At 37.2% G+C, this 23,254-nt stretch overlaps 4 protein-coding genes across 9 annotated transcripts; 3 read left to right on the top strand and 1 right to left on the bottom strand.

Annotated features, from left to right (window-relative positions):
* Positions 1-3,968: 3,968 nt before the first annotated feature.
* Positions 3,969-9,306, bottom strand: LOC126605112 (uncharacterized). Of its 4 annotated transcripts, none has more exons than XR_007616845.1 (9): positions 9,051-9,306; positions 7,534-8,801; positions 7,248-7,316; positions 6,992-7,120; positions 6,784-6,834; positions 6,530-6,670; positions 4,747-6,342; positions 4,469-4,557; positions 3,969-4,340 (listed from the first exon to the last, which is right to left on the bottom strand). XR_007616845.1 is itself a non-coding variant. In XM_050272470.1 (7 exons), exons 1-7 carry the CDS (start codon positions 9,226-9,228, stop codon positions 5,053-5,055), a joined length of 3,126 nt encoding a protein of 1,041 aa, XP_050128427.1. In that variant the 5' UTR covers positions 9,229-9,306; the 3' UTR covers positions 3,969-5,052. The 4 variants fall into 4 exon arrangements, 1 of the variants encoding a protein (XP_050128427.1); XR_007616844.1 differs by having other exon boundaries at positions 4,469-4,932; positions 5,033-6,342; XR_007616843.1 differs by having other exon boundaries at positions 4,469-6,342.
* A 793-nt stretch (positions 9,307-10,099) lies between these two features.
* LOC126605117 (30S ribosomal protein S16-2, chloroplastic/mitochondrial-like) lies at positions 10,100-11,945 on the top strand. Its single transcript, XM_050272478.1, has 3 exons — positions 10,100-10,389; positions 10,697-10,742; positions 11,447-11,945. Exons 1-3 carry the CDS (start codon positions 10,257-10,259, stop codon positions 11,667-11,669), a joined length of 402 nt encoding a protein of 133 aa, XP_050128435.1. The 5' UTR covers positions 10,100-10,256; the 3' UTR covers positions 11,670-11,945.
* Positions 11,946-13,016: 1,071 nt separating this feature from the next.
* On the top strand, positions 13,017-16,315 carry LOC126605115 (nucleosome assembly protein 1;2). Of its 2 annotated transcripts, none has more exons than XM_050272476.1 (12): positions 13,017-13,222; positions 13,328-13,371; positions 13,531-13,626; positions 14,041-14,133; positions 14,434-14,518; positions 14,615-14,676; positions 14,771-14,955; positions 15,084-15,261; positions 15,364-15,407; positions 15,531-15,726; positions 15,842-15,859; positions 15,976-16,315. In XM_050272476.1, the coding sequence occupies exons 1-12, from the start codon at positions 13,174-13,176 to the stop codon at positions 16,036-16,038; spliced, it is 1,113 nt and encodes a 370-aa protein (XP_050128433.1). In that variant the 5' UTR covers positions 13,017-13,173; the 3' UTR covers positions 16,039-16,315. The 2 variants fall into 2 exon arrangements, with proteins under 2 accessions (XP_050128433.1, XP_050128434.1); XM_050272477.1 differs by having other exon boundaries at positions 13,018-13,219.
* A 1,284-nt stretch (positions 16,316-17,599) lies between these two features.
* Positions 17,600-21,524, top strand: LOC126605114 (DNA repair protein recA homolog 3, mitochondrial-like). 2 transcript variants are annotated; one of them, XM_050272475.1, is made up of 8 exons: positions 17,600-17,877; positions 18,044-18,101; positions 18,509-18,726; positions 18,899-18,986; positions 19,580-19,752; positions 19,975-20,121; positions 20,352-20,486; positions 20,811-21,524. In XM_050272475.1, the coding sequence occupies exons 1-8, from the start codon at positions 17,821-17,823 to the stop codon at positions 21,195-21,197; spliced, it is 1,263 nt and encodes a 420-aa protein (XP_050128432.1). In that variant the 5' UTR covers positions 17,600-17,820; the 3' UTR covers positions 21,198-21,524. The 2 variants fall into 2 exon arrangements, with proteins under 2 accessions (XP_050128432.1, XP_050128431.1); XM_050272474.1 differs by having other exon boundaries at positions 19,580-19,761.
* Positions 21,525-23,254: the final 1,730 nt, after the last annotated feature.

Here is a 23,254-nt window from a genome sequence, read left to right as displayed (position 1 = left end):
GTTACTTATCATTTTCAATTCTCTTTTCAAGGTGTTACTTGCCACTGCATCTTGGTTTATTTTGGTGAATTGGTTAATTAATGCCTCATGATCTCCAGAAAAGGGTTTGGATGTTGTGTTCAAGAGAATGAATATGGTGTTGGCTTTGATGAAAATTAAAATTAAACTATCAAACTCTTGCTTTAAAGCTCTAATTAATTTTGTATGACCTAAGCTCATACTTGGTTGCTTAATTTGAACATTCCAAAAGTTATCTAAGAGAACCCCTTACTTATTAGTAAGTCCTGATACCTTTGACCTATGCCTCATAGTAGGATTTTAATTCTTTCAACTACAGGGCCAATAAAGTTAAAGGTGGGTATTGGTGGTGATGCTGGTCTACTTATGCTATTTTGGAATCCCCTGAATGATGGAGGTCCATGATGCATCATTATGGTATTGAAAGGTTCTCTTATGCCTTGTGGTCATATGCTATTTGAGGATGATGGTCCACGATCTTTCATTCATGTCCAATGAATTAGTCTTGATAAAATATCAGCTAATGTATTATCACCAAGGAAGAAAATATCGATAATATCGGAAATATCGGTAGTCCGAAAACACGGAAATATCGATGGAAATATCGGTAAAATATCGATATCGATAAAAATTACATGGAAACCACGGAAATTGTAAGAACAACTTGGAAATTTTTAATGAAACTTTGTAGGATGTTTATTTAGTCAATTATCTATTAGTTTATCACAAAAAATTGGAAGGAAATGCATTGCATGATGGATTTAATTGATTTAAGTTGATTATATAGCGAGCTGGCAAACATTGTGAGTGTAGAAAATATGTAGTAATTAATGAAAGAAGTTTAAACACACCATAATCATTTATATATAATTAATTAGTACAATATTTGGAGGTTTTATTTAGGATATTAAAAAAAAAAAGGGAAGTCAATAAAATGATGAAGAATAATGTGCCGAATTTGACACTTTAAATTTCTTACACATAAGAATAAGACTAAACTTTAATTTGGATGCCGATTATGTTTTTTCAAGTTTATATAAAGTAAAAGAATTGAATTTTGGAAGCCAGGAGTGTGTCAATTGAATTTTGGCCGGCGTGCAACGTATCAATCTCTTCGTCTCGTCGAGTAGTATAACTTTCCTTTTTGTTTCACTCAATTTCGTTGAGTATTGAAAAGTTATACTCATTTGAATCTTACCCAATTTCCGGCGACCTCAGTGGCTTTCGAGGCAATTTCCGGCCAAACCACGGCGAGTTGGCCGGCGTGCAAGGTATCAATCTCTTCGTCTCGTCGATTAGTACAACTTTCCTTTTTGTTTCACTCAATTTCGTTGAGTATTAAAAAAGTTATACTCATTTGAATCTTACCCAGTTTCCGGCGATCTCAGTGACCTTCGAGGCATTTTCCGGCCAAACCACGACGATTCAGACGTCGTGTGAGGTACCATTCTCTTCGTCTCTTCGAGGGCTACAACTTTCGTTTTTGTATTGCTTGATTTAGTTGAGTTTTGACAAAGTTATGGCCGTTTAAAGTGGGTGTAAATTTTCGGCCGAAATTCTGATTTTCTTCCTTGGTTGAGTGACTGAGTCCCACATCGCCCAGCGAGGGCAGTGAGCAAGCCAAAAACGCCTATAAAAGGCACATTCACATCCTGAGAAAGCTTGTCTTCATGTCTTGGTTGACCTTTGGGCTTTGATCAAGTGTAGTATGTGTTGAGATTTCTCAACATATTAAGTATTTTTGAATATTTTATTGCGATATTATCGATAATTTTAAAAATATCGTGATATTATCGATAATATCGTGATATTTTGACGAAAATTATTTGGATAGTTAAAAAAATATCGGACCTTTAAAAAAACTATAATATCGGCGAAATATCGCCGATATTATCGATTTTTTCTTCCTTGATTATCACTACCTTTAACATGTCCAAAAATTATTTTAAAACCATTCCCAGTAATCACTGTTCTAAAAATCCCTGCCTAGCGCCGCCTAGGAGTTAGGTGGCTGGCCACCGCCTCGATTAATGTCTAGGTATTTGAAAATTAAGAAATGGTACCTAGACCTGTTGAGGCGCCCACCTAAACCATTTGGGCACCCGTCTAGCCCGCTTAGACCTGCCTAACCCGCTTAGACCCACATATGTTGCGACTTACTTAGATAAAAAAAAAAAACCTTTCATTTTGTATTTTATTTTTTTAATAAATTGTAAAAGACTTGTTGGATACTTAAATGAACACATTTTATATGCTAGTTCCCCATGTTTTCATTACATTCCAATACTTTATATATATATATATACATATGTATATATATATATATATATGTCATTCTATGTTGTAGTTATGATGTAATTACATATATTTATAAACACATTTATTTACACGAAATATAATAGATTTACTTAAATCTGCCCAAACGCCTACCTAGCCAGCTAGGCACTAGGCCCCAACCCGCCGCCCGACTAACGTCTTTTAGAACCTTGCCTGTAATTGAATCAATGAAATCGATCCATCTTCGGTCTCCATTAGAAGATTACGTGGCAGTTCCTTGATTGTTAGATATTCTTTCAATAGTTGAAATCGTCATGATTATGCGGTCACTTTTGTTGATTTTTCTCATTTGCATTCAATCAGTTGTTTGTCTTTATTTGCCAAATATAAAGCTCTACTAATGTCACTTGAATTTCCATAAACGTCATTCATTCAAAGCATCATGTGCCGTTGAGTGAATGAATTTTCTTTTAAATTTTAAAGTGTTTATTTACTTTATTTATTTGGTAACATGTTATTAAAACACTTAAAAGTGTATTTACTTTATTTATTTAGTAAAATGTTATTAAAACACTTTAATTTTAATAAAATATTTCCGTTATAGCAGAAGACAACCTAAAATGTTTTTCTGATGTGTAATTTATTTGCAATATAGCAAAAGACCATTATATATATATATTATAAATCGTTTGAAAGTGTTTTTAAAATGACTAAAAACATTTTTTGTAAAAATATTTTTGAATCCAATTCTTAGTAAAAATGCAGGTGAATCCGAAAAAACACTTAAAGTGGTCTCTGAGATTGTCCACCATCCATGATTTTGGTCCTTCCGTTAAAAACCATTTGAGCAATTTTCAAAGTTTCGTAACTCAATCGATTCTTAACCAAATTCAACCCATAATATATCAAAATGAAGATAAGAAAATGTAGAACAAGATTATACCTATTTGGAAGCCCAATGATTGCTGGAGATGGCCAGAAAATAGCCTGAAAGGTGACTGGTCCACGGGAAAACTAGAAAACTCACCGGAAACTGGGTAAACTTTAAACGTTCATAACTTCTTCAATACTCAACGAAATCGAGTGATTCAAAACGAAAATCATACTTCTCGACGAGACGAAGAGAATGACATTTTTCTTGATTGCTAACTCACCGTGGTTTGGCCGAAAAACTGCTCAAAAGTGGCTAACTTGAAAATGGTTATCCACTTTTGAGCCGTTGTTCGACCAAACCACGACAAGTTAACCTCCGAAAAAGGTACCATTCTCTTCGTCTCGTCAAGAAGTATGATTTTTGTTTTTGAATCACTCGATTTTGTTGAGTATTGAAGAAGTTATGAATGTTTAAAGTTTACCCAGTTTCCGACGAGTTTTCCAATTTTCCCGCGGACCAGTCACCTTTAAGGCTATTTTCCGACCATCTCCGTCAATCATTGGGCTTCCAAATACATATAATCTTGTTATACACTTTCTTATCTTCATTTTGATATATTATGGGTCGAATTTGGTTAAAAATCGATTGAGTTAAGGAACTTTGAAAATTGCCCAAAGAGTTTTTAACAGAATCACCAAAATCATGGATGGTGGACAATATTAGACACCATTTCTATTGATCATGCAAATCTCAGGACTATTTTGTATAATAAGCCTAAGATTAACAAAGTTGCAATATGTTTAGTCTAACATCTGAAGATTAAATAAGTTAACAACACAATAGCGCCAAATATCTTACATACAATCCAATAGCTACTGCATTACAAAAGTTCCCGCGTAATTTGACTAGCCCAAGTTACGTGCTGGATGATCTTACAGCAATAACATGCCGAAATTCAAGAGTCTAAGAGAATTTAGCGAGTCGATCTGAGTCACTTAAAATGCAATGTATGCTACACGTTCATGTATAGTACGACTCCTTGGATTATTAGAAAAGAGCAGCAGATTAGTAAGTAAATCCGATACCTAAACGATCTGTTTTCCAGCAGTGGCGGAAAGTGGGTGGATTTCCACTTTTCCAGAGTGATGCAAAAGAATGTTATCACGAACATCTGTTTTACACAAATATAGCACATAAGACTTTAGGTTTTTACTAAACCGAAGCATGAAAGCAACAAGAACAAAGTTGCAACCGAAGAAGCAAATAACTAAAGAAATTGCTAGGGAGTGGGAACTCAACTTTAAGAATGCAGCCACATGAGATTGGTATTCATCGAGTATCGATTTACAAAATTTGGCCAGGATGAAATTTATTCAATGAAGAAGATCCTGAGTCGCCAAAATCCATTATATTTGGAACCATCAAATTCCTTAAGTTTACTTTTAATAAAGAAATAGAAACAACATAAAATTAAAAGAAGCCTTTACCTGTTAAACCACAGTGCCAAATTACTACCTCTTCAAGAACATGTAAGGAAATATTACTTACATCGGTATTTGAAAAAATGCAAACTGTACCTTGTTGACAGCTGAATTTGTACGAATGACTTACTACTTGTGCAGACTAAGAGCACGTGAGATGCCGCCTAGCCTACTACCTTTCTATATTTCACGGTATATTTGACCAATCTGAACAAACAACAATCTCAGTTCTGGCAGCAGTATCCCCTTCTTGCAACTCAATCCTGTCTACAGAGCCATTCACTGTTTAACACCATGCAACACACTCACCGGTTGGTTTTACTACCAATATGAGACAAGAAATCCAAAATTTCAAAAGCTTTTGCTGAATCATTCTGCGAACCTGTAGCTGATGCTGCTATTCTAGTTTCCTTTATCGACTTGAGTATCAGTTGAACCAATTGACTGGTTCATGTTTTGAGCTCTATACTTCGCTGCAAATGCTAGGGTAGAAAAGAGTCCCCTCTGGAATGAATTTGCTGTACCTTTACAAAACTTGGATGCTACATGATCTGAAGATTGACCTGAAGTAAGTGGAGAAGGTGGCAGCCTCAATGAGACCGCACTTGAATTTTGGGGTTTATCAGCTGTATTTTGACTCTCACGGGAATCCCTATTGCTACCATTACCCCAGCAGGAAGTCAAGCTATCTGGATTTACTGTACTAGAACTAGATACCGAAGATTTCTCGAAAGGATTGAGGCTTGTTCCCTGTGATGCTGACGGTTGATGAGCCTGTAGAATCCCTCTCAAGTTTTGGTCACTACTAAAACTAGTTACAGAAGATTTCCCGAAAGGATTAAAGCTTGTTCCCTGCGATGCTGCTGGTTGATTATTCTGTAGCATCCCATTCAAGTTCTGGTCGCTACTAGAACTAGTTACCGAAGATTTCCGGAAAGGATTAAAGCTTGTCCCCTGCGATTCTGCTGGTTGAATGCCTTTCAAGTTTTGGTCACTACCAGAACCAGCTAGCGAAGAGTTCCCAAAAGGATTAAAGTTTGTTCTGTGCGATGCTGCCGGTAGATTAACCTGTAGCATCGCATTCAAGTTTTGACCACCAGTAGGACTAGCTACCGAACATTTCCCAAAAGGATTAAAGCTTGTTCCCAGCGATGCTGCTGTTTTATCAGACTTAGGAATCCCATTTGAGTTTTGTACAGTCTCTGACACACCTGGGCTGGTCTGATGGCTGACTTGGCTTTTACCTCTTGCAGCATCTGGTGAAGCCTTGGCAAATGATAAAAAATTTATTCCTTTAGGAGTGGTTACTGGTGTTCTCTTTAAAATCTCATTGGAATTTTGAATGGAACTGAATGGACTTTGATCTATTTGGCTCCCAGCTTTGGTACCCATATTCCTATCAGGGGTTACGCCTCCTTGCTTAGACATACTAGAATGAACCAATGATGAGTTCTCAACAGAGGGAAAGCTAATCCCTTTGGTAGCTAGTTCAGGTTTCTTCAAAACATTCTCCGTCACATTCTGTTTAGTATTATTGCGAGAATGGATTCCCGTTGAGAAGCCCAAGGCATGGACATTCTGCTGGGATGCACCGCCGATGTTTACTTGTTGAGACCTGGAATTACTCTGTACCATGGGAGGCTTCAATTCAGGTTTACAAGCAGTAGTTTCACTCTCTTCCTTGGATGGCATCTGAGAAACATTGTAAACTTGATTAGCGATTAAACTTAATTTAGCAGCAAATGTACTAGGTAAGCTCTAGTGATAACTATTCAGGATAGATAGCTGGCAAAGATAAAGATGTAACATAGTGTAATGATATACCTTTCCATTACATTGCAAGTGACTGAAATTAACAGATTATAAAGACAAAGTTTACCTTGTGTGAAAACAGACAACTATCACCTCTGCCGCAGAAACCATTGTCTCTGAAATGGTGACAGAGATACTTAGAGAGGTCATGATCATATCCGCAGTCATCCCCTTTCATGCACTCATTCCGTGCAAATTTTCCACAGGGCTGAAGCACCAGAATAGAAAATAAGGAAAATTCATTAGACCTTTCATGTATCTTCAAAAGGGCAGTGGCTTAGCAAATAGGGCGTATTAAAAACACAGTCGAAGTGGGCGTACCGTGGATTTTGTTAACGGCACTGTATCATGTGAATACTTGCACTGGTCACCCTGTTAAACAAAGATAAAATATGATAACAATAAGTCAATAAGCAATAAGCAACAAGAATGCACCCTGCTCTAGGAGATTCGTAAAGTGAAACTCTAGTCAGTTAAACATTCAGTATAATGAAAAAACAAATGATATAACTGAGAACACAATACATACCAGATTGCACTTTCCATTCAGGTAATGGCGGCAATATGCTACAGGCTTTGGTTTTTGTAATGGTTGCAGTTTCAGCCTTTTAACACCAAGTTCCCTGTTCTTCTCTGCTCGTTTCTTTCGTTCTTTTGCCTGTACAATGCGTTGTTCATAAATGAGATATTTATATAAGCCAACAAGGTATTGGAATGCGTCAGGACGAGTTCTTACGAATATAACAATAAGATCTCTTTGAAACAAAGTAACAACTGCAAAATACCTTCTTCCTTTCTTTCTTTTCCTTATTTGGAGGACCGCGCTTTCTTTTGTTACAGGCACCAGCATCCCACTGCACACAATAAAAAAGAGACCAGTAACATATGGATCAAAATTTTGATGACGATCCAGCATTAAAAATACTCATTGAATTGCATACAAGGTCTAGAGAATGAAGCATTCAAACAGCTACAACAGTACGAGTATACAACAATGAAACAACAATGAAACAAAAACCATCCACATGTATGCAATCTTAGGGGAAAAAGAGTATACAAGTGAAACAATACCTTTTCTTCAGACGCGGTTCCATGGTTTCCAGCTCCAGACCAGTCAATACCCATTTCAACTCGATTATCTTTCATTTCAATTCTTCCACCATCTAGCAAAGGATGGGAGTCACTTACATTTTGACCCTGAACAACCCCCGGTCTACAAACCATATCAGTCCTTCTACTTTCCCTGAGTTCCACCCCTCTGCCAATTTTTCCATCCTCAACCACATCCACCAGAAAGGAACTGGAACCAAAATCCTTGTAATTTACTTCCTCGCAGAGCTGCTCTTTTCTATCAATTACATCTTTAGATATCTGCCCCTTGTGAACCTTCTGTTCCCCAAGTACTACTGTATCTTGCAAAAGCTCATCCCTTGGTCTGCCATCCATCCCATCGTCACCAGAAATTTCTCCCTCTTCAATATCTCCATCATCTGTATGGTTGGTAGAACTCATTGCCGTTATGTCACAAACTGGTTTCTCCGTTTCCTTAAACTTCTCAGGCATTTCAAGTACTACTTCTAAGGAATTAGTTTCTGGTAACAAACTTTTGTCTTTGCTATAATCAGTAGGCTTTGAAGCTTCAGCAACCATATCTTTATTCAAAGAAAAATCAAAGGCTTCAGGGACATTTTGACTAAAGATTTCTGTCTCCTTAATTGCTCCAACTTCAGTAATTGGAATAGACAATTCAATCGCACCCTCAGCAGAAACAGGAGTCTGTAGTTCCATTGATTCCAGTTGCATTATAGGCTCTACATCCAATGCGCTAGTCTTCGACAAGGAATGTTTCTGTTCAGTAGACTCTCTTGGATTTAAACTTTCAGTCAACTCAACAGTTTTTAAAGATGAACCATGGCTTACAGAAACCATTTGAACCGAATCTTGAGATGTCACAGTTTCTACATGTTCTTCTTCGTTAGTCAACAATGCAGCCTTATCACCGCCATTCTGGTTCTGGTCCAATGATGCGGCGGAGGGTTCACAATTCCCTTTCACAACCAACTCTGGCTCATCCACCAGCATTTGCTCAGGAAAATACCCCATATCTTTTAAATCAATGGCAAGAATATTTTCTATGCCTATCGTGTCTTCCAGTCCCGAAAAATCCTCATTTTCTTCCACGCTCAGTAAACTCTCTATCTGCTCTATCCTTTCTCGAAAACCATTACCATTACAACACTCATCAGCCACTCTGCCCTTCGCACCGTCAGGGCCAACCAATTCAACATTCTCCGGCACTTCCTTTTCAGCTTCTTGCACCGATTCGTTGTTGCCATTATCTTAATACAAAATCAAGAACACCAAAATCAGAACAAAAAAACACAATTAGAACTAAAGTTAGGTCCTTAATTAAAGAAAACCAAAACTTTGCAACTAAACCTAAACATTCCAATCGCCAAAAACCAATCTTTCACTTTTGGGTTTCGAGCAACCAAATGCTAAACAATTCAATTCAAATTCAACTAATAAAATTCATTTTCTCAGTAATTAAACAGAAATTAAAGACTGAGCTGTGAAAATTCAAATACCTCGATTAAGCTCTTGAGGCACATTTTGATCGGAAACTAAATGCTGGGACTCGTCGAAGTGAGAGAATATTCGAACCAATGTACGGTACGTTCCGCTGTTGAGGTGCCTTCGACGGCGAGGAGGGAAAACGATTGGAGTTTGGGAGGGCCTTTCGGTTTCGATTTTGTTTTCCTCCATTGTTAACCAACTTACAGGAGAAATTCGAGTTCTTTTAGTCAGAAACCCTAACGATCCATGAGGGTTTTGAAATCTCGTTCAGATATTCAGCCGGTAAGCGTTAACCGCCTTCATCATGTCACCGGGTCATGGGCCGGGTGTACACTCGATACTTCCGGCCCAAATGGCTAGTTAAGAGTTTTTTTTTTTTTGTTTTTTTTGTTTTTTCAGTGAACCAAGTTAAGAATTTGTTCGACACTTCAAAAACCTTAAGAATAACATTTGATAGGAAAACCTTAAAACGGCTTATGGGTCGAAGCACTTTTTATAAAAGCACTTGGTAAATGATTTTTCAGGAATAACTTAAGTATTTTAGAATTACTTGAAATTTTAATAAAAAATTGTCATATTTATTATAAGCATACCTCAATAATGTTCATAAACAAATTTCTTTTTTCTGAAATGAACAAAAATATTTTCTATAAATTCATAACGAGACCTAAGTACTTATCTAGAAAGTACTTATATAAATTTTTTTTCTAAACGATGTCACAAACATTTTTAGTTGGCAAATACATTTTGCTTTTAGCTTTTTCAAAATGGGTTACGATTGAGGGGATATTTATTTTTTAACACACATTAGACACCTATTTTGTATGATATATTTCGTAGCTTTATTTTTAAATCTAATCATTTATTTTTTTATTTATTATTTATAGATCATCTTTTTAAAAAATTAGATAAATAAAAAACTATTAAAACATTCTTTTGTAGTAAAGTTTATTGACGAATACAATTTTTCATTTAATACTAAAATTATTATCTTTTAATCTAACGGTTATATAATTTCGAATTTGAGTAACGTTTCGTAGTTACTGTATTTGAGAGAATATCTAAAAATAAACACTTGAATCGTGAAAATAGATATTACAAAATAGAATACGAATCCTAAACTTTCTAATTCTCAGTTCCTTAAACCCTAGAAAGCAGATGAGCGCAGTGTGGACTTACTGAATTTTCCCAGGCGATCGTTTGGTGGAGCTGAGAAAATGGTGGTCAGGATCCGATTGGCGAGATTCGGATGCAAAAACAGGCCGTTTTATCGCGTCATGGCGGCCGATTGCCGATCTCCGAGAGACGGCAAGCACCTCGAAGTCTTGGGCTACTACAATCCCTTGCCAGGTCTTCTCTCGCTTCTTTGTCTTTGTATTTGATTTCGTAATTTATAGTTTTTTTTTTTATCAAACATTTTCGAGCTTCTGATTGGGATTTGTTTAATGGAAGTAGCATATTTATGTTGGTAAAGCAGAATTTACTGAATTTTGTGCAAAATTCAGATGGATGGTGTTTGGCTGCGAAGAAAATGTTTGAAAATTATGTCTACCAGATTTTGAATGTGAATGGTCAGAGAAAGTATTGGGCTTTTTGTCATCTGAGTAATATAGTTAGTGATATGCTAATGCTCTGCAATGTTTATGGAATTTTACAGGCCCAGATGGTGGAAAACGAATGGGTCTGAACTTTGAAAGAGTGAAGTAAGTGTCTTTCGGCAATTCTCATTTCCTATGTTTAATTATCCGTGAATTGCCTGTAGTGGTACTTGTTTATCAGTTAAAATTCGATTTTTTTGTCCCCAGTTATTCAAGAATCAAAATCAATGTTTTTAGTTTTAACTTTGGGAAGTTGTGATGTAGTTGATTATATGCTTCTTAATGTTCCTCATGCATATCAGCATATACAAATTATTGCTCGACCCTAACTTGTAATGGCTTAAGTGCCAGAACTGAAGGGTGTGCCGTGTGCATGTTTATCACGCGTAAATCTTGACCCGCTAACGATGACGGAGGCTAGATGTTTTTCGAGTCTATACATATGGAGCATATGTGCTCAGTGCTCACTGAAAAGTTGTCACATTTTGATCAATGGACTATGTTTGTGGAAATTATTGTCAGTTATCTAGATCTCAATCATGGAGTTGCTTTCGTCCAAAAAAAAATCATGGAGGTGCTTGATTCTGTGCTTATTGTAATTCTGTGGCTACTTTAAGTCGAAAGTTAAGGAATTCTTTTGAAATACTGAGAAGCCGAAACAACTTTTTCTAGGAGGCTTATGAGATAGTTAATGTCTCCTGTCGAATTTTAGTTTTCTTTTGCTAGAGTATTAGCTGCTAAAGTTTCTTGTGTTTTGAAATTAGGTTTGTATACTGTATCCGATAAATTTTTGTTCACTCTTTTTGCAGGTATTGGCTATCTGTAGGAGCTCAGCCTTCAGATCCCGTGCAGCGCATTCTTTTCAGAGCAGGGCTGTTGCCTCCACCACCGATGGTGGCAATGGGACGTAAGGGAGGGCCACGTGACACACGACCTGTTGATCCTATGAGTGGACGGTTCGTGACTCCTGAGAAGCCAGCAGCTAGTGGTGATCAAGGGAAAGATGCGGAAAGCACTGAAAACGAGGGTTAAGACGGCCCAAGATCTTCCATTTCCCAAAATTTATAAGGTCGTTTCTTTGTATCTTTTTCAAGGCAAGAGGGGTTGCAAGAAACAATCTTTCATGTTGGATTGCAGGATAAGCGGCTTGGTATCGGTCAATTCTAAACGGCTTGTGAAGAGATAACAAGTACTTAACTTCAGATGTAGGCATAAGTGCTATCTAAATAGTGTTCCAGAATATTATTGTATTGAATGTTTGATTTTGTTTAGTTTGTGTAATGACCTTCAAGCTTGTTCTTGGTATCACCTCATCATCGTTGTCATTTTCTATTTTTCTAGGTGAAAATGCAAAGATAATTGAGGCTAGTTTGGGATTGCTTTTGTAGGAAGCACTTTTGCAGCTTTGCTAGAAGTACATCAAATTTTTTATTGAAACACAAGTGCTTCTTGAAGAAGCATATGACAAGTACTTATTCAGAAAATGCTTCCATGACCTAGATGATTTTAACTTTTTCTTTCAAACGCATCACGCTATTAGAAATTTTCTCAATACATTTTTGTAAGCAAGCATGCCATCCATGATATAGCTGAACGTTAAAACATGCCAAAAAAATCTTTTTAACATAAAAGCACAAGTAATTGGTAACGTATGGGCTCGTTTGGAAGTGCTTTTAAAATAGTTGAAAGCCTTTTGATGAAATGTTTTTGAACCAATCTTTAAAAAAAATGCAAGTAGATCATGAAAAAGCATTTGAAATGCTTCCCACAAGAAGCACATCACTGGTGTTTCTTGCATGAATCACTTCAAGTGCTTTTGGATCCCAAAATATTTTCAATCATTTTAAAATCACTTCCAACTATGTATGGAATTATTAATTAGCTAATGATTTTGTTTAATCGTTTGGTTCAAGACTGACGATCCAACGCAGCAAGATACCGCATATTTGAAAAAAGAACGTTACTCTTATACAAGTATAAACACTTGGTGAATATTTCCTCAATCGACCCAACATTTCCAGATTTTATACTAAGGAAAACTAATGAAAATGGTTTGAAAACTTTAAGTTTTAATGATAAGAACAAAATAAAGGGTAAAGTGAATAGTATCAGGATTGACTTTTTAGTGTAAAAATGTGATTTTTCGTTAAAGTGAACAGTACCGAGTGCTTTTCGTTAAAGTTCCCTTTATACTATTGTCAAAGATGACCCTAAGTTCAAATTTTTCGAACCACATTTTTAGAAGAAAGGAGATAAAACATAATTTTGGGCCTTATTGCCACCAAATCAAGCCCAATGTAAACAATAAAATTAGAAATATTTTAAATTTTGGACAGATCAGCACTACCATCCAGAATAATACCGAGAGAGAGGAGAGAGAAGGGGTTAGGTTTTTAAAGGGGGAGAGAGGATTTAACGGAGGCCACGTTTTGAAATCCCCATTACCCTTTCCTCCCCCTCCCACCGCTTCTAGGGTTTTAGCTTTGCCGCCTTCTTCTTCCTCCTCCTCCCTCCCTCCCTCTCTCCGCAAATCGGAATGAGCAGCGACAAGGATAACATTAACATGTCCGATCTCTCCTCTGGTGGTACTCTCTTTCTCTCTTCCCCTCTCTCTAACTTTCTAATGTTTGTATTATCCGATGCAGTGATCTTACTCGGCTTCTGTTTATTTTTTTGTTTTGTTTCTGTAGCTCTCAACGACGTGGATCGAGCCGGCCTCGTCAATGCTCTCAAAGTCAGTATTCAATTTTCTCGGCAACCAAACAGATTATTATTCTGTTACTATAGGACATTTCAATTTTATCGTTTGATTGAATTTCAGTCTGTTTGTTAGAACAAAGAAGTTAAGTGTTTGATTGGCTTATGGAGTTTGTTTTTCTTGTGTGTTTTGCAGAATAAGATAGAGAGTCTGGCCGGGCAGCACTCTGATATCCTCGAGAGCCTATCGCCTGTTGTCAGAAAGCGCGTCGATGTTCTTAGAGAGATCCAGGCATGATTCTCTCTCGCTCAGAAGCTTGTAGTTTAGTGCTTTGATATACTGGATTACTCATAGTTTCATGTCTTTACATACTTTATTTGATTAACTGATTGATAAGATTAAACCCTTATATCATTTATAATTTTATTTAGTTAGCATAATTTTGATTGATATGACGGATTTCCGCTACATATTATAGTTTAACAATTTTTTACGATTGGAGTTTTGGTTGACGTTTTACTTGGGTTTGTGCAAAATGTTCATTTTAATTGACAAATTGGTTGGAGTTGATATCTCATGAACTGATGGTGTTGTTTGTTGAGTGCAACTTCTTGAGCACTGTTTTAGTATTACGTGATGGGATATGAAAAAAAGTGTGTATATTACCCCGAGCGTGAAACACCCTGAGATTTTCTTTACTTGCAGACCCAACATGATGAACTTGAGGCAAAGTTTTTCGAGGAGAGAGCAGCTCTCGAAGCCAAGTATCAGAAATTGTATCAACCTTTGTATACCAAGGTATTCTACTGTTCTACATACCGCACTGATTATGTATCTTATATTGGAACATGAATAGTTCATCCTTGCTGCTTTATGTGGATTCTGTACGTCTATGTGGTTTAGTGGCTTGTCACAACTCTACTTGAGCGAGGTAGAAGTGGCACCCGTAGCCTGTGTTAGTGTGATTGATCTTATTTTTTACTGCATTTTAGGTTCTGTTTTGCTTATAGGTCTATTACTATATTGTGCATGAGGAGTAAAACTCCATTTCTTTGTATGTATTTGGTTTTAAAATAATTTGTACTGATCACTCTGCAGAGATATGAGATCGTAAATGGTGTTGTTGAAGCTGAAGGCGTTACAAATGAAGCAGCAACAGATGAAGAGGGTAAAGATTCCGAAGGTATACTCTTGATAGATATTCAGGAGTCAGAACCTATATAGGTTTTATTTATTGTTGGCAAATTTTAATTCTTTTGTTTGCGTATTTATTTTGCAGAAAAAGGAGTGCCTGATTTCTGGCTCAATGCAATGAAAAACAACGAAGTGCTAGCTGAGGAGGTGGTTATTTGTGCATAAAGTTCTCATATTTGATGTTTATAATTATATTGTTGTTGTCAGCTCAATTGTTTCTTATTTATTTTCCTATCATCAGATATCTGAGCGTGATGAAGGTGCTCTTAAATATCTTAGAGACATCAAGTGGTTTAGGATAGATAACCCTAAGGGATTCAAACTGGAGTTCTACTTTGACACCAATCCCTTTTTTAAGAACTCTGTCTTGACAAAGACTTACCACATGATTGATGAAGATGAACCCATTCTCGAGAAAGCAATAGGGTAAGTTCGGTTCCCGCCTTGCCTTGTGCTAAATAGTTCGGTTTCTTAGTTTATACTTCTGTTACCAAGGTGACTTATACGTGGTTGTTTGAACATACTTACAATATCTGGTACCTGGTGGTTTGTAGGACCGAGATTGAATGGTATCCTGCTAAATGCTTGACACAGAAGCTTCTTAAGAAGAAGCCTAAGAAGGGATCTAAGAATGCTAAGCCAATAACTAGAACTGAAAATTGCGAAAGTTTCTTCAACTTTTTCAGTCCACCACAAGTCCCTGAGGATGACGAAGATATTGATGAAGATGCTGTAACACTCTCTTCTTTACTCTTTGTTTGTCTTTTAAGGGATTTTGTTTGTCTTTAAGGCTTATTTTTTTGTAGTTTCTTATTTGTACCACTTTTTCAACAGGCTGAGGAACTCCAAAACCAGATGGAACAAGATTATGACATTGGGTGAGTTTATAACTTCTACCCGTAGACAGATTTCTGAGTTTGTTACTAGTGCTGCATATTTTGGTAATTTTCTAATTCAGTGCGTTGTTTAAATTGTTTTTTTTCTCACTCATTTTTGTGCAGGTCTACCATTCGAGATAAGATCATCCCTCATGCTGTTTCATGGTTTACTGGAGAGGCTATTGAGGGAGAAGATTTTGGTGACTTGGAAGACGAAGATGAAGACGACGAAGAGGAAGATGACGAAGAGGAAGAAGATGAGGACGAAGAAGACGAGGAGGATGAAGACGATGAAGATGAAGGCAAAACCAAAAAGAAGGTGCAGTGTTTGTAGAATTTGGATCATCTGTCTCCGCTTGCATTTTTCTCTTCCTTGTAATTATTGTAGTTTGAACTGACGGTTATTGTTTTTTATGGAATTGATTCTGATGCAGACATCGGCCAGTCACAAGGTATGTTGCCTAGTTGCTTAAATTTGTTTATAACTTGAAGATCTTATACGCGTCTTGTTGCGTCGAAAATAAACTATTTTACGCATATACTGATCACTTGTGTTATATAAATGTAGAAGAACGCAAGAGCACAAGTCGGGGAGCAGGGTGAGCGGCCTCCAGAATGCAAACAGCAGTAGAATATGATTGTTTCGGAAAGGCGGGCTAGTAGCTGCGAGTTCTTGTTGGACCTTGAGACTGTTTTGATAGAAAATGGTTGCTGGGCAGTTTTATATGGTCAATGTATTTTTTAACCTTACGCTATATGATGAGTGATAGTCGGAGTCATTGGTCTTTCTTTTCCATGTTGGTTTAGGGGGAATGTGACGAAGATGGTTTGGATGTCATTGTGATCTGTTGACCTAAGTTGGAATTTGATGGACAACGTTTTTTAGTAATCTATTAATGATTTGTGTATGATGACTTATATGGAATGGGTTCACCAACACGTAGTGACCCAATTCAGTAAACAATGATGTGTTGAAATTCAACACCCTACAATCGAAACGGGACACTGTTGGGGGTGAGTCTTGTCAATTCATTTCATACAAGTTGTACTCGAGATGTGGCCTTTATTCCCTTCCAGTGGATTGTTTAGTTGTTAGCGAGATAGCACCGATACCTAAAGTTTCATCATTTTTCTTTTAGGCGCCTGAAGTATTATTCCCACAACGGTAGAAATGCATTTTTGAATCTCAGAAAATGCTTTTTAAGTGTTTTTTCAAGATTCATTTATTTTTTACTAATGGTTCTAAAATCACTTTTCTTAAACGCGTTTTTTGGTCATTTTAAACGCACTCTCTTCAAACACACTTATTTTTAAGACTTTTGGAATTAGGGTGAGCACTTAGTGGGTTTACCGATCAACCCGACCAACTCAATCGAAATTCGTTGGGCAGGGCTGGGTTGTAAACTTTAAAAAAATCATTTTCGGGTTGAAACCGAACCACCCGTTCAATAGATTGGTTTGTTGGGTTGAGGTAGTTTTAATCCGATTGAAATTGACTCACATGAATATCAATAATTCTCACATGAATATCAACAATTCTTAAACCTAAATGTATTTACATGACATATACATAAAATTAATTGTTGTTTAAGTTTATTATGATGTGTATTTTGGATTATTTATCCTCATACTCACCTTAGGAATAAGAAAGAAAGTAAATAATTCACAACCCATTGAACCCACCAAAACCAACCCGCCTTTTAATGATTTGATTGAGTTGGTTTGTCAATTTTCTTGGAGGGAAATATGTTTCAATAATGTCAACCCGAGCCCATTGGGTTGGTTAACAAGTTGAAGTCCAACTTGACCAACTCACCCAACGTCCACCACTGCTTAGTAGTGTTCATTTAAAAACAAGTGGAGGAATCAGGCTTCCAATTTATTCGACTTCTGTTTTCAAGGAAATCCGAATGAACCTACTTAAAAGGCATAAATGCATTCTAAGTTGTATAGTGAGTCAATTTATTATTCATTTATACTAATACCATGAAATAATGTCATGTCGTTATTGAAGGAATGACTTGGCCTTTACAGAGCTGAACATTATCCGAGCATTTATCCATGTATTCGAAGTTTATAATAATGCTGTATTTTGCTTTTTATAATAAAAATAAATACAAAATTGGAAATGAGATTATGGGAAAGGCCCATTGTATTTAAATGGGTCGTGAGCCCAACAGTCAGGTCTCCACTCTCCACTCTGACACTCTTCCGCTTCTCACTGCGATACTCCAGCATTTCAAAAAGGAGGGAAATAAACCCCAAAACCCTAAAACCCAGACTCTCTTTCTCCCTCTTCCTCTGCCAGTGCCTTCATATGCATGGCTTCGCGAAATTGATTTTCCGGTCACCTTTTACCTCGCTCATCTCTTCACTAATTTGATTCCGGAGAGAAGCTTGGAGGTTGTCACCTATGGCGAGGCTTCTCCGAAACGCTTTTTCTATGAAACGTTTCCTATTCCCGCCACAGGTTTTTTTCCATTTCTTCATTTGTGAAACACGAAAGTTTTTCTTTCTGAATATTGTAGCTTTCTGTTTGGTTACTAGGAAAGTTTAGAAAAAATAGTGCCTGAATTAATCAAATTTATGATTTTTAAGTTTCCGGCATCTAATTTTTTGTTTGCTTTGTTTCGCAGGTGAATCAGAGAGGAATGTTAGGGACATCTACTCAGTTTTGCAATTTTTCTTCTAAAGGTGCTTGCTTTTAGTTTTTTAGTTTTAATTCTATTTTCCTTGATGCTTTCAATAAGTTGCATTCGGGAAATGTTAGATTTTTTGTATTTGTTTCGAATTAATTCGGGCATTTTATAAGGGAGTTTTAAGTATATCAAGGAATACTATATTTGATTGCTATCAGAAAATATGAGTGAAAACTGGACCGAAAAAGAGACAGTGTGATGGTATTAAGATGAGTTGTAAACTTCAATAACTTTGTGGCCTCGTCCGAACGATTGCATTGCATGAAGTGTATTCTGTATGGCGTGGAATTTTACTGATTGATTTACTAACTTTTTATAAAAGGACCGCTATTATCCATTATGTGTTGACACAACATGGTTTGTGCTCCTTGCGAGTTAAAAAATTTGAAATTCTTTCTGAAGGTAGAAAGAAATCTAAGTCGGATGGAAGTGATTCCTGTGATGAGAATCTGTCGAAGAAGGAGTTAGCCCTGAAGCAAGCTCTTGATCAGATTACATCCTCATTTGGAAAGGGATCTATAATGTGGCTTGGTCGGTCCGTCTCTCCTAGACAAGTCCCAGTGGTATCTACGGGTTCTTTTTCTTTGGACATAGCACTGGGAATTGGTGGATTTCCGAAGGTATCATGCTTACGTAATCAGCTGAATGTTTAGGGTCGTTTTAGCAGCTTATAAGCTGTAGTCTTGGTCATATGAATGTTTTTGTGCATAGGACGCGAGACAGATTTGACCTTGTACTTCACCACGGAATATGTATTTGCTTCTTTTGATTTTCATTCATTGAGTTTTGCAGGGACGTGTTGTGGAGATATACGGTCCTGAGGCATCTGGGAAAACTACTCTGGCTCTTCATGTAATAGCTGAATCACAGAAGCAAGGAGGTTAGACTGATATTTCTTACTATTATTTGGTGGTAAATTAACGTACTACACTACACATATAGAACATGGTATGGCTGTTATATGCGAAAGGCACTCTTACTTTTTCGTTCTTTGTTTCAGTTGTTCGTTATATGTTAACACGGTACTTCCACACACACACATCTAAAATGTGTTTCCAAAACATCTCGGTTTCTTGGAATTTGAACAGGTTTTCGGAGTTTTTATCCTGTAAAAAGTATATCCGATGCTATCTATCACTGTGTCTCTTCCCCTGCATCTACAGTTTCTTGATGATCTACTCTAGACAAATTAGTAAATTTCTCTTTCTTTAAGCTTGAAATGTTGAAGCGAGCCATGCATTGGACCTTTAATCATTGTGTTTGATGCACATTTAATGGTATGACTGGTGTGTAAAATGTAAATTCTTCATGTTTCAACATTTACTAATGAAGAATTGATGAGACCGTCTTTTGGTGCGGGTTAATCTGTTGATGTCAATTAACATATTAATAATCTTCCGTTGGTGATTTTTATATTGGCTGCTGTCTGTCATGATATTGAGTTTCTTATCTTATGCAACTTAATTTATGTAGGGACATGTGTTTTTGTTGATGCTGAGCATGCTCTTGATCCTACACTGGCTCAGTCTATTGGGGTAAACACTGAGAATCTGCTTCTATCACAACCTGATTGTGGTGAGCAAGCCCTCAGTCTTGTAGACACTCTAATCCGGAGTGGTTCAGTTGATGTTGTTGTTATTGACAGTGTAAGTAAGGTGCTTTTCAGTAACATTTTGTTTTCAGGGCAATTTATTCACATTAGCCTTTTCCATGTTCGTTGAGATGTGCTCTTATAAATTCTCTTTGGTTTTTGTTCTTATTGAATGTTTTTCACCTTCATATCATCTCATGAGGCTTTTGTATATGTTTTTAGACAGTGTTTGTCTTTTCCATTGTACGGTAGATGAATGCTTTCTATATGATTACAGGTGGCCGCACTTGTGCCTAAAGGTGAACTTGATGGCGAGATGGGTGATGCTCATATGGCAATGCAGGCTAGACTAATGAGCCAGGCACTTCGCAAATTGAGTCACTCTTTATCTCTATCACAGACAATATTAATCTTTACAAATCAGGTGTCAGTGCTTGTTCGATTTCACTATTATGTGTGATACTATTATGCAACATACAAATCTTTTCATTTCATAAAATTTATATGGTTTCACTTGATTTGTGTGAAAACTTTTGTGCAAAAACTTTCATTTTCTAAAATTTATGGGTTTCTTATCTGAAGATAATTTGATATTCACCATTTCATGAATATTGTTCAGAGCTTAGACATCTCTAATTATTTGTCTATTTTTAGGTCAGGGCGAAGCTTTCTACTTTTGGAGGATTTGGTGGGCCAACTGAAGTTACTTGTGGCGGCAATGCTTTGAAGTTTTATGCTTCAGTGCGCCTTAATATGAGGAGAATAGGACTTGTAAAGAAGGGTGAAGAGGTAGGTACCGGTACCATTTTCCTAGTTTGTTCATGAATTTGAACTTCGCTTTTTGGAGTGAGGTAGTTCGCCTTGTAGCCATTACCTATGCTTATTTGAAACTTTGAATTGTCGTCGAGTATCCATTTAATGAAGCCTGAAATTATCTTGGTTTTATTTAGGCTACTTTCAGTGACTATCCAGTCATCTGATAAAAAAAATTACCTGAATAGAGTAACATAGCCTATTTACATGTTCTTTTTTATGTATTTTTTTTTTTCGGTTTGAGGATTAGATGCTATGTTATTGATGCATCCTTTTGAAACAAGTTAATTTTCCATGCAGACTTTAGGAAGTCAAGTTCAAGTGAAGATAGTGAAGAACAAACTTGCCCCTCCATTTAGAACTGTTCAGATAGAGCTTGAGTTTGGTAAGGGTATATGTCGGGAATCAGAGATCATTGATTTGGGATTGAAAAACAAATTCATCACGAAAGCTGGTGCAATGTATGACTTAAACGGTCAAAGTTTCCGTGGCAAGGATGCTTTAAAAAGGTTTTTGTCCGAGAATAGTACTGCTCTGGAGGAACTTACAGCAAAGCTCACAGAGAAGCTAGTTGATGATGTGGCAGCCAGGGAAGCAGAAACAGAACTTATGGGTGAAGGTCCTGCAGAGGAAATTGTTTCACCTGATTCTACTGACGAAGATGCAGTTACTGCAGTAGGAGCGTAAAGTGTTCGGATGGCCTCAAACTGTGGAGATAAGTTTTTACCTGTTTTACCTGGCAGGGTTCGATGCTATAGGGGAGCGGCTACTGCATTCTCCCGAGCAGCTAGTAGAATCACCTGCTTTCCTTGGAATGACATGGATGTGGTGAAATTTTGTAGGTTCAAAGGGGGGGGGGGGAATTTGGGAAGGATGCAGCTTGTTATTACTTGTTCAGCTACAGTTTGTATGTCAGTGAGGTCAGTATTATATATCATTTGATTTACCAAAAGGAATGTTATATATTGTTTACTGAATTCTATTTCGAGCTCTCGTTGCCGATTTTTCTCAGCACTTCAGACTACTTGTTGACGTAGTTCTCACATCGTCCGACTAGTACATTACCGTCGGGGTGGTAATTTGGGAATGAGCAGTCGAACATTATCGCTGCACACGCACTACCACATCAATCATCAAAACTTTGAATCCGGCGCACCGCGACTTTAAGCACACACGACTACTGTTCGCACTCATCTGTTTTGGTAAATTCGGAAACGGTTGATCTCAGACCATCGCGTAATCATACCATCAGTGCAGATCAAAATCTGAACCCTACGCGATGGTCGGAGCTGGAACAACAAAACGTTTGGTGGTCTTCCCGTATACCGTATTCACATGTAAATTAACGACGGAAATAAAGAACCAAAAACGTGTAGAGCAATAAGAGTAGGCTTCCCACAAGCCTCTCAAGCCCATATATGATATATGTCCAGAACACGCCGGCTCCCGCAGAGAATGCAGTGAATGATAAATGAGTAAACTGTTTTATATATATATAAAAGTGTAATTGTGTAAATTCTAGATAGATTTGATTATTAATTATTTTTTTCCTATTAAAATTGTATTTCTTTGGAGGAAAATGATTATTCTTCTCCTTATTACTATAAATAAATGCATTAAAGGAATAACACCCTCAAAATATCACATATTTCTCCACCCCTCTCTGCCACGCCCCCTCTCCCTTGTTAGATAAATTACCTATAACACGTTATCAGCATGTTTCTCCGCTACACTAGAAATTTTTCTGCATCAAACCAATTTATCAATATCATTACGCAATCAGATTCTTCCAAAACAACGGTTTTTATCTCGATATTTTTGCAACCCTGATAACATGAACATTACCATAATGCATGATCCAATGTTTACGAATTTTAGATTCTACATAAATTGTATATGCATTATATTCATAATTGTTGAATTTTGTGAATTGATATTGCTATGAATTATATATATTGAATATGCATGAATTGAATTAAAATTGAAAAATTCATTAAAATTTAGGGTTTTGGCCTGCAACAATGCCTCTACCCAGGTCACCGTCCCCGACGACCAGAAGCTCGTCTCCGACGAGCCTTGACTTCGAATCTCATCGGAATTTCTCGAAAAATCCGATTTGATTTTTCTAGGGTTTTGGTTTTTGAAACATTGAGATTTAACCTTTCTCCGTTCACCACCGTAGTCGCCGTTGAACCACGATCTTTCCATGAGGTTTTCCCAACCAAAGCATCGCCGCCGGAAACGATGGCTCCAGTTTTCTTCCCCGGTGAACTCACCTAGCATGGCTAGGATTTTTGGTTGGACCAAACCACGGCCCCTTCGGCATGGATTCACCTTGGCCTGCAGTAGAAAAAAAGAGAGCCCACATGGGCTTTGGTGTCCTTGCCCTGCGCCACACTCGATCCCAACCCTGTGCTGGTGCATTCGTTCTCTGCACTCACGTGATCCCAGCCAGCAACTGGTGCTTCGGTGCACCGCACAGGATCCATGCCCATTTTGGGTCTCTGATCTCTTGGGCCTACAGCCTACCCCTTTGTAAAATTGGGCCTACCAACTAGCCCAACTTGATTTTAGCCTAGTTTTGGGCCTGGGCCTCACGATACTTATTTGTAAAGACCACTCGTGGGCTTTGGCCCATTTTTTATTGTCCAGTTTTAGGCCTTTTGGGTTTTTAATTTTTTCGCCCAACCTCTAAATTTGGCCCCAAGTCTAATATTTAATTCAATTATTATCGTTGGCCCCAA

This window comes from Malus sylvestris, chromosome 15, assembly GCF_916048215.2.
Source record: "Malus sylvestris chromosome 15, drMalSylv7.2, whole genome shotgun sequence".
In the NCBI taxonomy this organism is placed as follows: domain Eukaryota; kingdom Viridiplantae; phylum Streptophyta; class Magnoliopsida; order Rosales; family Rosaceae; genus Malus; species Malus sylvestris.
Note: the sequence above shows the minus strand (reverse complement) of the source record. Positions and strands in the feature narration are given on the sequence as shown.